General features: G+C 45.4%; 1 protein-coding gene across 1 annotated transcript; it reads right to left on the minus strand.

Annotated features, from left to right (window-relative positions):
* Positions 1 to 4,365: 4,365 nt before the first annotated feature.
* On the minus strand, positions 4,366 to 9,639 carry LOC134299018 (uncharacterized). Its single transcript, XM_062980809.1, has 2 exons — positions 7,873 to 9,639; positions 4,366 to 4,645 (listed from the first exon to the last, which is right to left on the minus strand). Exons 1-2 carry the CDS (start codon positions 9,418 to 9,420, stop codon positions 4,604 to 4,606), a joined length of 1,590 nt encoding a protein of 529 aa, XP_062836879.1. The 5' UTR covers positions 9,421 to 9,639; the 3' UTR covers positions 4,366 to 4,603.
* Between the last annotated feature and the right edge of the window lie 4,934 nt (positions 9,640 to 14,573).

Consider the following 14,573-nt stretch of genomic DNA (forward strand, 5'->3'; position numbering starts at 1 on the left):
TTTTTTAATACTGGTAGCTAAATTTTGTTCATTTTCATGGTTTCCTCCTTTCTGTTGAAGTTGTCCATATGCCTGTGGATTTCAATGCCTTTTCTGTGTAGTCTGACATGGTAGTTGTTAAAGTGGTCCAGCATTTCTGTGTTCTCAAATAATATGCTGTGTCCAGGTTGGTTCATCAAGTGGCTAACTTCTCTGGTTGAGTTAGTCTGCAGAGCCTTTCATGTTCCTTGATTCGTGTTTCGGCAATACTGTGTTTGGTGGTCCCTATGTAGACTTGTCCACAGCTGCATGGTATACTGTAGACTCCTGCAGAAGTGAGAGGATCCCACTTGTCCTTTGTTGAACATAGCATTTGTTGGATTTTTTTAGAGGGTCTGTAGATAGTTTTTAGGTTGTGTTTCTTCATCAACTTCCCTATGCAGTCAGTTGTTCTCTTGATGTATTGTAAGAACATTTTTCCTCTGGGTGGATCTTTGTCTTTACTCTTGTGGCTTGTTCTTGGCCTTACAGCTCTTCTGATATCTGTGGGGGACAATTCATCGGCCTGTAGAGCCCAGTTTAGATGCTTCTGGAACATGGCCGTACAGCCAAGAAAACTCACAGAAACCCAGTGATTCTGGTCATGAAAGCTTTCGACAACACATACCTTTATAGTCACATATAAGTCTAGTCCACAGCCTGCTAATTCAGAGCTCCATGTGCTTGTATGCTTGAGAGTCAGGATCAACTCTATCATTAAGCAAAGAGAGGCAAAAGGTTGAGCAAACAGGAATTGCACTGGGAAGTGATGGTGATAACTGCCCTATCTCTTCATTTTGAACTTCCCAGGTATTTTCTGGTGCTGGAAGACATTGCCATACATAGTATACAACTTATCTATCACCACTCTGTATGTGTTTATTACCTCAAATATATTCCTTTGTCAGTGTCAGTTGATAGTGCACTCAGTTATCATGTGGAAGGAGACACCATCTTGTCTTTTGCTCCCGGCAGTGAAATATCCTGGATCAGCCCTGCTTAGGTTGTTAGTAAGCTTGATCTCCCCTTCTCTTAACAGATGTGTCAATTTTGTGATATTTAGAAAGCAAATTATCAGAATGCTGATTTGAAGAGTGGCCCTTCTTACACTCAGCAGCCATTCCTAAGTTTAATATGTGAAGAAAACTCTCAAGTTTGCCTTTTAGAAGTCTTTAAACAGAAATTCTTATTTTGATTGTAACTAAACTACCCATAAATCTATGCACACATGTATTGATCTTGGCTGCCTCTTAAAAATGACTCTGTCCCAGTAAGTTGGCATATTTCATAAACAAAAAAAGAGAAAATTATTGATCTATCACACACTCTAAAAGTCCTGTGAAAAATCTAGGTTGCTTTTAAGTTCATTCCATACCTAAGGGAATGAGAAACCCTGAAATGAAAAATAGATATTTTTAAAAGGGGCAGAAATAACGCAAAATATATAGCAGTCCTTGGCAATCTTTAATCTTCCATTTTAACTCTGATTCAGTGTGGTGTATCTCTTCTTACACCCACTGATAAGCTACTTAAAATATTAGTATAACTCTTTTTGACATGGATTACTAATTAATTTACTTATATTCCAATAGATAATTAGGCCTTTACGGGAAGCACTGCTATAGTCTGCAAACAGAAACTGTAGTCTGGCACTCTTGGTTTACTATAAAGCCAAAATTTAAACTAAAATATTGTTGCTTTTTTTTTTACCAGGAATAGGCATGTATCATCCATCCCATATAACAAATAGATAATCTGATAATGTGTGCAGAATTTATTCTGTTCTAAGTGATTCCTACAAGTTTTCTTTTGTTTCCAATTAGACTTTAGTTTTGTTTTAGTTAGACTTTTGTTCACTTCATATGAGCATCCCATTGTTGGGATAAGTGATAGCATTGAATTACACTAGTAGATATACTTCTATTGGATTATGTTTGTCCTTAACCTATGCATGAACAGGCATCATCCAGGTCACATCTAAATTGACCACTTAAGTCAGTGTGAATCTGGCAGAGAAGGAAGTGATTTCACTGTGCAAATTACATTTGAAGTGTTGGATGGTGTTTAAATGCATTACAGAGGCTGGCCTCAAACTGGTTCTAGGTTCTGGAGATTTGTAGCTTGACAGCTGTAGAGAATGCAGTTTTTTTCTCAACTCCTCCTGCCATAATATGTATGTCTGGATCACCACAATGCCCCATTAGTTTATTGTTTCCAATGTGAGATGTAGTTTACACTAAAGTGGACTGATGTATATTAAAAGCTCTATTTCAGAGTATTCCCCAACTTTGTTTATCCCAGTTTAAAGCTCTTGATATGTGTTGCATCATGTGTTTATTGTATACATAATATAAACACTGCATGGTCAAGCAACTTTCAAACTATATTAAAAGGTCAGTACAGATATCCAAAGTGCAAGGCAAAGTAACTGATATGGATACCACCATGGAGTGATGTATTTGGTAACTAGTTGAAGCCATGAAGGGTTTTCCACATTTGACTGTTATGTGATCTCAGCTACTGCATGGACCATGGGTCCGGGGTTCAATGTGTCTAGCTCCAAAGGACTGAGTGAGACATAGATTAGTTAAAAGCAATGATCAGAGGCTTTATCCTCAATGACCAAAGAAGATGTCAGTAGAGACAGTGCTCCAAAAAACTGACATGATGCAATTGCAAACACACAAGTTTATTCACAGCACTTTGACAGCTATACAAAGCTACAGTGCTGGCTTCTGATTGGTCTGAAACAGTGCCAACTAGGATCCACTTATTTATTTATTTATTTATTTATTTACAGTCTTTATATTCTGCCCTTCTCACCCCGAAGGGGACTCAGGGCAGATTACAATGAACACATATATGGGAAACATTCAATGCCAACAGACAAACAACATTCAGTTTTAGACAGACACAGAGGCATTTTAACATCTTTCCAGGTTCACGGTTCTGGCCACAGGGGGAGCTGTTGCTTCACCGTCCATTGGTGGCTGTTCTTCCTCATTCTTTTCCTCGTGAGAAGTTTTATGGTGTTGTAGATTAGTTAAATTAGCCTCCCGCATAAAGCGTACCTAAATTTTCCCTACTTGACAGATGCAACTGTCTTTCGGGGCTGCTAGGTCAACAGCAAGCCGGGGCTATTTTTTTTAATGGTCGGAGGCTTAACCCGACCCGAGCTTCGAACTCATGACCTCTTGGTCATGCCAGCTGCGCCACAGCCCGGCCCCACTTCTTGATAGGTCTTAGATTCTGTCTGACATCATCACTGGTTGTCCCAATCATGGCAAAAAATTTAATGAACTGTCATTAGATTATTTTGAAGGTTTGTGTTTGTTTATTGATCCACCCAGAAGAGGGGTTGCGGTGGGGCAAGAAATAATGGGCTGAAATGATGGTTATAACCTTTAAAGTCCTAGATTGTTTAAATCCAGGATATTTGGCTAACCTCATCCCCTTGTATGAACCTGCCTGGGCCCTGAGATCTTCAGGAGAGGCCATTCTCTTGGTCTCATCTCAAGCTCAAGCTCAATTGGTGGGAACGAGAGAGCGGGACTTCTCAGTGACTGCTCCTCGACTCTAGAATTCCCTGCTCAGGAAAGCCAGAATGGCTGTCTCTCTGCTGTCCTTCAGGCGGCAGATCAAAACCTTTTTATTCAGGCAGGAGAATAAGGTTTTATATGCTTTTAGTGATTTTCAATACTGTTTTACTGCTTGTATATTTTCAGTTGTATTGCAATGCTTTAGTTGTGAGCCGCTTTGAGTCTCTGTTTGGAGAGAAAAAGCAGGATATAAATAAACATAATAATAATAATAATAATAATAATAATAATAATAATAATAATAAGGGTTTGATATCTTAGCTCCAGTCAATACAATGAGTGCCAGTTGGATAAACAAAAGAGTGATTAGGATGTTGGCAATTTCAATGGAGATCCCACCAGGGGGGTCCAATTTGGCAACACAGGAAAGGAAACAATCCCAGGAATAAAATCTGATAATATCAGAAAAAACAGGAAAAGACAGCAGCTTTTTGTAAGTATGTTTCACTTGTCTTCCCAGGATATTATGATGGCATGCTAACTAGAGGGTAACCATTCCCTGAGGTCTGAGGTGTGTAGGGTGCACCATTCCAGGGGGTTCAATGAAAGGTAGTCCAAAGCTATGAATGAAGTCAATTTGGGCTCCTAAATTCATCCTTATGGAGCAGCAGACTATGGGGTTCACGATTTTGGAGTTCAGTTTTCTACAACAATCAATTATATAAGAGTTAAAACTTTATTCCTTCTGTTTTGCAAATACATTTGTCAGCTCACCACAGCCGCTCCTGAATGAACACACGAGACTCTCTGTGGTATCACCAGGAACTTTTACTGTAGGAAACATGAACATCAGAAAAGCCAAGAATGGGAGGCTCCGGCCAACCCTCCTTTATATACCCTCCCCCTCATTTGAACAGTCTCTTCCCGCTCAGTAAAACCCCGCGCAAATTCCCCGCCAAGTCCATCAGCCGTTTCTCCTCCGAGTCCTGGGACGCAGGTGTCTTATCAATGTCAGTGACCCTGAAACTCAGAGCCACATCCAGGCTCTAGTAGCAGGGTTCTGACATGGCGTCCTCCTCCCCTTCATCCTGGAAGGAAAAGATTAACACAACTATTGTTCTCCGCTGTCCAGAGTTCCTTTATACTTTTTTAACAGGCTGCAATGGAATACCGGGTGTACCTTTCCTAGGTCCTTTGGTAGCCTGAGCTCATAGGTCACTTCGTTTATTCTTTTTGCTACCCTGAATGGCCCTATATAGCGTGGAGCCAATTTCTTGGATGGGAACCCCAATTTCAGGTTTTTTGTGCTCAGCCAAACCAGATCTCCTTCGCCCAATTTGTCCCCCTCTCGGCGCCTACGATCCGCAAAGAGCTTGTACTTCTTTTGTGTTTCCCGCAATGCCTCTACCACGGTTTGCCACCCTTGCTTGATTTTGGCCGGCCATTCCTCGTCGGTCTGGCCCTCCCCTTCCTTCCACTCGGGTAGCCTGGGGAAAGGTGCCACCTCCTGTCCGTATACTATTTCGAATGGGGCACGACCTGTGGCCGAATGTACGGCCCCGTTAAAAGCCATCTCAGCAAACGGAAGAAGGTCCGCCCAATCATCCTGTCTATAATTGGTGTACATCCTTAAGAATTGGCACAGTGTCTGTTGGGTACGTTCGACCCCCCCGTTGGTCGCGGGATGAAAGGCCGAGCTCAGGTTCCTTTCTGCTCCTAACAGCTGTAAGAATTTTCCCCAAAATTTTGCAGTAAATTGGACTCCCCGGTCACTAATTATCTTGTCGGGACACCCATGTAGGCGATATACATGCTTCACATACAAATCAGCAAGTTTTTCAGCTGAAGGGAGTTTTGGCAGAGCCACAAAGTGTGCCTGTTTTGAGAATAGGTCCAATATTGTCCAAATGTATCTGTGGCCTCTGCTGGGGGGTAGTTCGCCTACAAAATCCATGGCTACGCATTCCCATGGCCTCATGGGCTCCACCACCTTCTGCAATAGCCCCTGGGGCTTCCCCGGTGGCGTTTTTCCCTCTGCACATAATTCACACTGCGTGACGTATCCCCTGGCGTCTTTCCTCATTCCGGGCCACCAGCATTGTTTGGCCAACAGTTTAATAGTCCTGGTGGGGCCTAGATGACCCGCACCCTTGTTATCATGGTACTTCCTTAACATTTCTCGTCTTAAACATTCAGGAATATACAATTTCTTATTTACAAACACCAAATCCCCACACAATTCTCCCTTTTCTTTGTTTGTTTGTAACCATTTGTCCATTCCATACGCTCGCTTCAACTCTTCCTCCCATATTTCTCCTCCCCCCGTGGAAATGGCAGTACGTTTGTTTTCTTTGGCCGCTTGTGCTCGAGTTAGTACTGCCAGGCCCCATTGCTTATCAAGAAAAATACTCCCTTCAGATTCCTGAATTCCTCCCCCGTGCTGAGGCATCCGAGAGAGAGCGTCAGCGAGTATATTATGTTTCCCCTGGAAGAATCTGAGTCTGAAATCAAAACGGCTGAAATATTGGGCCCATCTAATTTGCTTCGCTGATAGTTTACGAGGGGATCTTAGATACTGTAAATTTCTATGGTCAGTCCACACCTCAAACGGTGTTCCACTTCCTTCCAGAAAGTGTCTCCAGCACTCTAGTGCTTTTAGAATCGCTAAGGCTTCTCTCTCCCAAATCGGCCAGTTTTTTTCTGTATCGCTAAACTTTTTTGACAGATAGCCACATGGCTTCAGGTTCCCCCCCTCGTCTTTCTGTAGCAGAACTGCCCCATATGCCCGGTCTGACGCATCGCAATGTAATACAAAGGCTTTAGACATATCAGGGTGCTGTAGGACAGGCTCCTCAGTAAAACGCTTTTTAAGGGCTTCGAAAGCTTCCTGGCATTCTATTGTCCAGGCCAGTTTGGCCCCTGGGGCCTTCACTTTGGCTGTTTCTCCCCTACCTTTAGTCTTTAACAAATCCGTTAATGGCAAAGTGAGGCGCGCAAAGTCCTTGATAAATGTTCTATAGAAGTTTGCGAACCCTAGGAAGGATTGCAGCTGCTTCCGTGTTTTGGGGGCTTCCCACCCCCTCACGTCTTCTACCTTCGCAGGGTCCATCGCCACTCCCTGGGAGGAAATCCTATACCCCAGAAAGTCTATCTGGTCTTTATTGAACTCGCACTTGGCAAGCTTCGCATACAGTTTTGCTTCTCTCAACTTTTGCAGGACTTCCCTGACTAGTTCTATGTGTTGCTCCTTAGTCCGAGATACTAACAATATGTCATCTAAAAAAACAAAGACTCCCTTGTACAACAATGGATGCAACACTTCGTTGATTAATTGCATGAACGCGGCGCCTCCGCCGCACAAACCGAAAGGGAGCACACGATAATTGAATAATCCGAATGCACAGGAGAAGGCCGTCTTCCACCTGTCCTCTGGTTTAATCTGCAATTTATGGTACGCTTCAATTAAGTCCAATTTAGTGAATATCTGTCCCTCCGATAACTGGGCGATCAAGTCCTTCACTAAAGGTAGGGGGTATTTATTTCCAGAACTGATTGCATTCAGGCCCCTGTAGTCAATGCAGAGCCTCAGCGTTTGGTCCTTTTTGCGCCTGAACAACACAGGCGCCCCTAGAGGGGAATTTGAAGGCTCTATGAAACCCCTCGCTAGGTTTTTATCAATGTATTTTCTCAGTTCCTCCTTTTCCCTAGCCGACATTGGGTATATTTTTGCCTTAGGAAGCTCTGCTCCTGGGACTAGCTCTATCTTCACTTCAACTCTCCGCTTCGGTGGGAAACTGTCTGCTTCCTTCTCATCAAATACGTCCACAAAATCCCGATACTCTGGGGGTAATTTATCTGCCAGTTCTGCTATCCTGATAGAGTCTTCCTCCCCCCTTTTCCCCGGCTCCCTTTCCACTTCCTGGCTCCCTCCTTCCAACTTCATCCTGAAGATCATGCTCTTATCCTCCCAGTTGATTTGCGGGTTGGCCTGCCCCAGCCATGGCATGCCTAGTATAACATTATAGCTGGCTATTTGTGATATCACAAATGACACCTTTCCTTCCCAACTCCCTATCTTACACTTTACATCTTCGGCACTGTACTTAGCTAATGATCCCGATGCTGTGGATCCGTCCAACTGCGAAAAAGCTATTGGGGATTCTAGGTTCGTTCTTTCGCATCCCAATCCCTCGGCTAATTCAGGGGAGATGATGTTCCTGGAACATCCACAATCCACAAATGCTTTGCAGGTTGCTTGTTTGCTGCCACTTTCCAGCTGAATGGGGACCACTATCATGGCTTTGTCCTGACTTACCAACCCCCCCGAGTGGTGCCTCATCGGTGGTTCTTCCTCGGCGCGTTTCCCTGCCACGGCTCTTGGTTTGGGCGGGCCTCCGCCTTCCCCTTTTCTCTGCCAGCACTCGGCAGCCCTGTGGCCCAAACGGCCGCACACGAAGCAGCCCCTCCTGCTGGTGCTCACGTTCCCTGTCGGCTCCGTTCTCCTCCCGGCTGGGGTTGATCCCTCCTTCCGGCTCCCCTCTTTCATCTGCGGCCGCTGCTGTAGCCCTCCTCGGTGCCTCCTCGCCTGGGCCAGCGATGTCTCGATGCGCCCCGCCAGCTGAATCCATCCGCGCAGTGTGTCAGGCTCATCACGATGCACCGCCCAGGAGAGGATCTCCCGCCTGAGCCCCTCTTTGAAGAGTTCTATCTTTGTCACTGCAGACCATTCCGGCACCTTTTCAGCGAGGCATTGGAACTCCTCCGCATACTCAGATACCGACCTCTGCCCCTGGGAGACGGTCTTCAACTCCTCCCTCGCCCGGATCTGCTCCAGTGGATCTCGGAAACGGGTCTCCAGGGCCCCCATAAAGCGTCGGAGTGACCCCAGACATGGGTCGCGCCGCGCGTGTAGTTGAACGTACCAGCTGGCCGCTCCCCTCTTCAACACTGCACCAATGGCCCGTACCCGGCTGGATTCCGTTCTAAAAGTGTGGGCATTGTCCTCCATATAGCCCCTCACCGTGGTCAGGAAAAAATCCAGTTCAGAGGACTCTCCCCCAAACTCGATCCTTAGTTCCTCTCGTCTCGGTAGGGGTCCCTGTGGTGGCAATCCCCAATTCTCCGCCCGTCGCAAGCCCCCTTGCGGGCCAGTGGGCCCCGCTGCTGCTTCCCTTTGTCCTGTGCCACGCCCGGCATTCGCCAGGGGCACCAGGGTCTCAGTTGGGAGCGTAGCCGGGATTCTCGGAGGCTTTTCCCCTTCGTCGTCACTCTCCTCCACCCGCGTCAGGCTCGTTTGGATCTTGGGCCGGGCACCGGGCTCCTTTCGCATTTCCCTTCCCTTCGGTGCTGGGAGGTCTGCAAAGCCCTGGCTGCTTCCCATGCTCACGTCCCACATTGAGCTAGCCCGGAGTTCCCTTCCTCGCTCCGGCTCCGCCAAAACCGCCAGGCGCTCCATCGCCCTCGACATCACTGCCAGGGTGGTCTCCATCGCCGACATCCTCTCCTCCAGAAACACCATCTTTTGCGGGCCTGGGGAAGGTGAACCTTCCTCTCCTCCGGTGCTATCTCCCCGCACCACTCCGCGCCTCTGGGTTACCCCATTTGGCTGGGCATAAGCGGTGGATGACGCCAGGGCCGCCAGCTGGTGGAACTCAGCGTCCGTCTCGGGAGTGGCCCTTTCCGACCTTCCTCCTCCGGCGCCCAAGAGCTCTTCATCCTCCACTTGCATGTTACACCTCACCGCTACAGCGGGATGGTGTCCGTATTCTTGGCTTAGTGTCAGCTCACCACAGCCGCTCCTGAATGAACACACGAGACTCTCTGTGGTATCACCAGGAACTTTTACTGTAGGAAACATGAACATCAGAAAAGCCAAGAATGGGAGGCTCCGGCCAACCCTCCTTTATATACCCTCCCCCTCATTTGAACAGTCTCTTCCCGCTCAGTAAAACCCCGCGCAAATTCCCCGCCAAGTCCATCAGCCGTTTCTCCTCCGAGTCCTGGGACGCAGGTGTCTTATCAATGTCAGTGACCCTGAAACTCAGAGCCACATCCAGGCTCTAGTAGCAGGGTTCTGACACATTTTCACCTGGATTTTGTGTCACCACAGTTAGGTAAATTTATGTTTTGCTAAGCCTCAGTTTGGATACATTCATCTAGAAGCTCTTGCTAACAAGCACTAACATGGCATTCAACACTTTCCATCATTTAGCAGGCCCTGGTGGAAATCTGCTTACAACCTTACTAATTGCAAGATAACTTGCGTGCTATTGAATACTTGCATTCAGTTTATACTCCATTTTTGTTTCTTAGAAGACACTAGGAAAACCATTAATTGTAGTATTGAAAGAATAACACCATAGCACTTGATTTCTACTAAGATACACCATCTTTTCTTTTTGATTTCTATTACTTAATGGGAACTCAAACATTCTGTGACTAGAATGATTTAATTCTGTATTTTCCAGGAACACTTAATACCTAAGGCTTTACAGTTATGAAGGCCTACCATTCAAGCACTGCACTCCAGCAACAATTTAAAAACATTTCTCTTTCCCTAATCACAAACAGAAACTTTTAATCACATTTTGATGATAGGTTGATAAGGCTATTCTGTGCCAGAGAAAGTCGTGTCATTGATCAGTAATTAACCAGAATCCTATTGGTGACTTTTGCATACATAACCCCTTACGTTGGTTACTCCAGCCTTTTTTAAAATTTATTTCTTAAGAGTGTCAATACATCAAAAGTGGGAGAACAAAATAAATAGTAAAGAATAGTAGGAAGGGAAGACAGAAGAGAAAAGAGAAAAGAAAAAAAAGACGACGGTGCAATTTGACTTCTCATCTCATACTTCGAAGACTTTTTTCTCGTTTTTCCTGATTCTTTCTTTCATTTCTTCTAGCCAACATCTTTTTTTGTTTGTTTTTATATGCAAGACAGATCTATCATGAAGTCCATTTTCCTTTTTCTCAAGAAGTTTGCAACATTTGTCCAGTCTGTTTTATTTTTCCCTTCTCTTATTTTTTGTGTCAAAATGTCCATTTGTATAATGTCTAGTATTTTAATTAGCCAATCTTCAACCTTTGGACATTGGTTACTCCAGCCTTAACATGTCCTGGGGCTCTTCTTGTGAGATGCCATTGATTTGGATTCACAAGATCAGTGCAGTTCCATCCCCTAGGCATTGGGTATGTTTGGGAACCATCCAATTATCTTATGCACCTGAGGAAGAAAGGGACAACAAACAACAACAAAACTTTATTTCTATTTCATCTCCCTGTGGAGACTCGGCAGCTCACAGACATAAAAAGGCAAATATTCAATGCCTTCTACTGTAATAAATAAGAAATAGACTAATAATATTACAATATAGTGGTATAGTACAATATAATAATATATAATAATAATATAATAATATATAATAACTGGCAAATAGAGGGAGAAAACGTGGAGGCAGTGACAGACTTGATATTTCTAGGCGTGAAGATCACTGCAGATGCAGACTGCAGCCAGGAAATCAGAAGACGTTTACTTCTTGGGAGGAGAGCAATGGCCAACCTTGACAAAATAGTGAAGAGCAGAGACATCACACTGGCAATGAAGGCCTGCATAGTCAAAGCAATGGTATTCCCCATAGTAACCTATGGATGTGAGAGCTGGACCATAAGGAAGGCTGAGCGAAGGAAGATAGATGCTTTTGAACTCTGGTGCTGGAGGAAAATCCTGAGAGTGCCTTGGACCCAAGAAGATCCAACCAGTCCATAGTCCAGGATATAATGCCTGGCTGCTCACTGGAGGGAAGGATATTAGAGGGAAAGCTGAAGTATTTTGGCCACATGAGGAGACAGGAAAGCTTGGAAAAGATCACGATGTTGGGGAAAATGGAAGGAAAAAGGAAGAGAGGCTGACCAAGGACAAGATGGATGGACGGTATCCTTGAAGTGACTGGGTTGACCTTGAAGGAACTGGGGATGGTGACGGCCGACAGGGAGCTCTGGCGTGGACTGGTCCATGAGGTCACGAAGACGACTAAACGACTGAGCAGCAGCAGCAGCAATGCTAATATTGTGCTATGCTAATAATATAATATATTGTATGTGGCATATGAGTCCCCTTCGGGGTGAGAAGGGTGGGATATAAATGTAGTAAATAAGTAAATAATAGATCAATAATACAATTAAAATAAAATACAATTTCAATTGTATAAAACAAGTATTTATCAAAGCAATAAAACCATCCTATACTTGGGATCATAGGGACGTTTTCAGTTGTTTGCTGAAAGAGGGCAGCGATTGGGCCGTTCTGATATCTTTCAGGAGAGAGTTCCAGAAGAGGGGGACAATTTCAGAGAAGGCCTCTCTCTCATCCCCACCAGCCACGTTTGGGATAAGGGCGGGATTAAAAGGAGGTTCTCTCCTAATGATCACAGTGTCTGAGCAGATTTATATGAGGAGATGTGGTTGGTTAGTTAGTCTGCACCCGAACCATGAAGAGCTTTGAAGGGAAGGATCAGCACTTTAAATTTCGCTTGGTAGAAGATTGGGAGCCAGTGGAGCTGCCATAAGATGGGAGTTGTTCTCTCCTTGTAGTGCTCCTGTCAATAACCTGGCAGATGACCTTTGCACCAGTTGAAGCTTCCGAGTGCTCTTTAAAGTAGATGGAAGTTTTTGTTCCTGGACACCTCTGTAAGTATGCTTGCCAGTGATTCAGTGGGACCTTAACTTTTGTGGACATTCTAGTACAGTAGAGTCTCATCCAACCTTCGCTTATCCAACGTTCTGTATTATCCAACGCAATCTGCCTTTTAGTAGTCAATGTTTTTGTAATGTTGCGATGTTTTGGTGCTAAATTCGTAAATACAGTAATTACTAGGCTTGCTCAAATAATTCGTTTTCCCCGTTAACCGTTATTAATTCGTTATTTTCGTTTGTTTTGAAGCAATTTTGAAGCATTGGTTGTCACACGTCTGGATATCGCGGTTTCGAATTGCGAGAGGCCGTTTTTCGTTATGTCGTCGTTTTTTTCGTTAGGAAAAAAAGCTTTTGCAAAGCACCCAAACTCCCACCATTCAGGCCCTTCCCTTTTGCCCCTCAGCAAAAGGGGCGTCACGGGCTCAGCCAATGGGAGGGGGCGAGGGGGAAGGAGGCCGAGGAGGAGGAGGAGGAAGACGGAGGGGGAAATGGCCGCCGCCGCCTCGCCTCAGCAGCTGATAATAATTTATTATTATTACCTCCCAAGGGTGATCTCCCAATAGCCTACCGAGGAAGGACTGGGCCAGGTTTCTGTCTTCGGGAGGGAGGCTCTCGCATGTCAGCGCCCAGGAAGGCGAGGCCCGCACGTCGGAAAGGAGGCGCGTCCACGTGTCTTTCCTTTCTTCTTCCAGGAGGGAAGGAGGGGGAGAGGGAGGTCCCCCCTTGGTTGCCCTCTTTCCCTCCCGAAGTGGCTCTTGAAAATGGGGCGCTTTTCCCCTTCCCCTCCCGCCCTTCCCGCGACCTTCCCCAAGGTCTCCCCCGAAGAGCCCACCGACCTTTCCTTTCCTTCGGGCGGCGTCCTCTCCTCCTCCTCCTCGGAAGCCTTGCGGGGAGGATGGGGCTGGGAGGGAGGGAGGGTCGCTTAGGAGGCGGAAGGCGAAGGCGGGTGAGGGGCGCGGGCGGCGCTGCTCATGCCTCCCTCACTGCCTGCCTCTGCTTCTCCCTCTGCCGCCCCCTCCTCCGCTTCCTCCGCCTCCTCCTCGCAAGGCGCATCCAGGCTGGCGGAGGCGGCGGATCGAGACCCCTTCCCCTCTGCTTCGTCCTCCTCTGGCGGCTCTCCTCCCTTCGCTCGCTCGCCCTTCCCTGCCTGCCAGGCCTGATACTCAGAGGTTTTGACGTCTGTGCGAAGCTAGGCAAGTGGGGTTTATATATCTGTGGAAGGTCCAGGGTGGGAGAAAGAACTCTTGTCTGTGGGAGGCAAGTGTGAATGTTGCAATTGGTCACCTTGATTAGCATTGAATAGCCTTGCAGCTTCAAAGCCTGGCTGCTTCCTACCTGGGGGAATCCTTTGTTGGGAGGTATTAGCTGGCCCTGATTGTTTCCTGTCTGGAATTCCCATTTTCTGGGTGTTTCTGGGAAGGTAATGGCACTCCATGTAGTCATGCCGGCCACATGACCTTGGAGGTGTCTATGGACAACACTGGCTCTTGGGCTTAGAAATGGAGATGAGCACCAACCCCCAGAGTCAGACATGACTGAACTTAACGTCAAGGGATACCTTTACCTTTACCTATACACACACACACATTATGCAGGGACTATATATTATATATATACACAGTATATATCACACACACACCAATTTAACAAAGTTTCAGTCACAAAAACAAAGTTTCTGAAGTAGAACAATGACTTTCACAGTAAAGACAACCCAATTTAACAGGAAATAAGACTTTCAAACCAGGAACAGATTTCTGCAATTATTAAAAAATGGTTTATTATAAAAGCTATGAAAATTCGCCAAAAATCAGAGGATAAGGGAAACGTTCCAAATTTTGGTGAGCTATCAGTTTTAAATGTGTTCTACCACTGTACCAAGTTGGAAGACGATCACTCAAAAAATGAGGGTGGGAGAGTCCTGTAAAGTCCTCTCCCTCTGTGCTGTTTTTGGGAATTGTGCATGCGCGTCTGCCATTAACGAATTAATTTAGAAAATAACGAATTTTCGTTAATTTCGAAAATTTTTGGGGGCCAAATTCGTAAATAGCAACAAAAACGAAAAACTGCCCCCTCTAGTTTTGAAACGAGTTTAGAATCAAATTTTTCATGGATCGATCAAGCCTAGTAATTACTACATAACATTACCTTGTATTGAACTCAGTTTTTGTCAATTTGTTGTGAACATGACATTTTGGTGCTTAATTTGTAAAACCATAATTTAATTTTATGTTTAATAGGCTTTTCCTTAATCCCTCCTTATTATCCAACATTTTCGCTTATCCAATGTTCTGCTGGCTCGTTTATGTTGGATAAGCGAGACTCT

This window comes from Anolis carolinensis, chromosome 4 (assembly GCF_035594765.1).
Source record: "Anolis carolinensis isolate JA03-04 chromosome 4, rAnoCar3.1.pri, whole genome shotgun sequence".
In the NCBI taxonomy this organism is placed as follows: Eukaryota; Metazoa; Chordata; class Lepidosauria; order Squamata; family Dactyloidae; genus Anolis; species Anolis carolinensis.

Bases quoted from the DNA above. Each gene is read 5' to 3' on its own strand.
- LOC134299018 (XM_062980809.1), bottom strand. From the start codon at position 9,420: ATGTTCATGTTTCCTACAGTAAAAGTTCCTGGTGATACCACAGAGAGT. The intron at 4,646-7,872 runs GTAAGTCAGGAC...TTTTCCTTCCAG, and splicing joins GGCACCACTCGGGGGGGTTG to GATGAAGGGGAGGAGGACGC.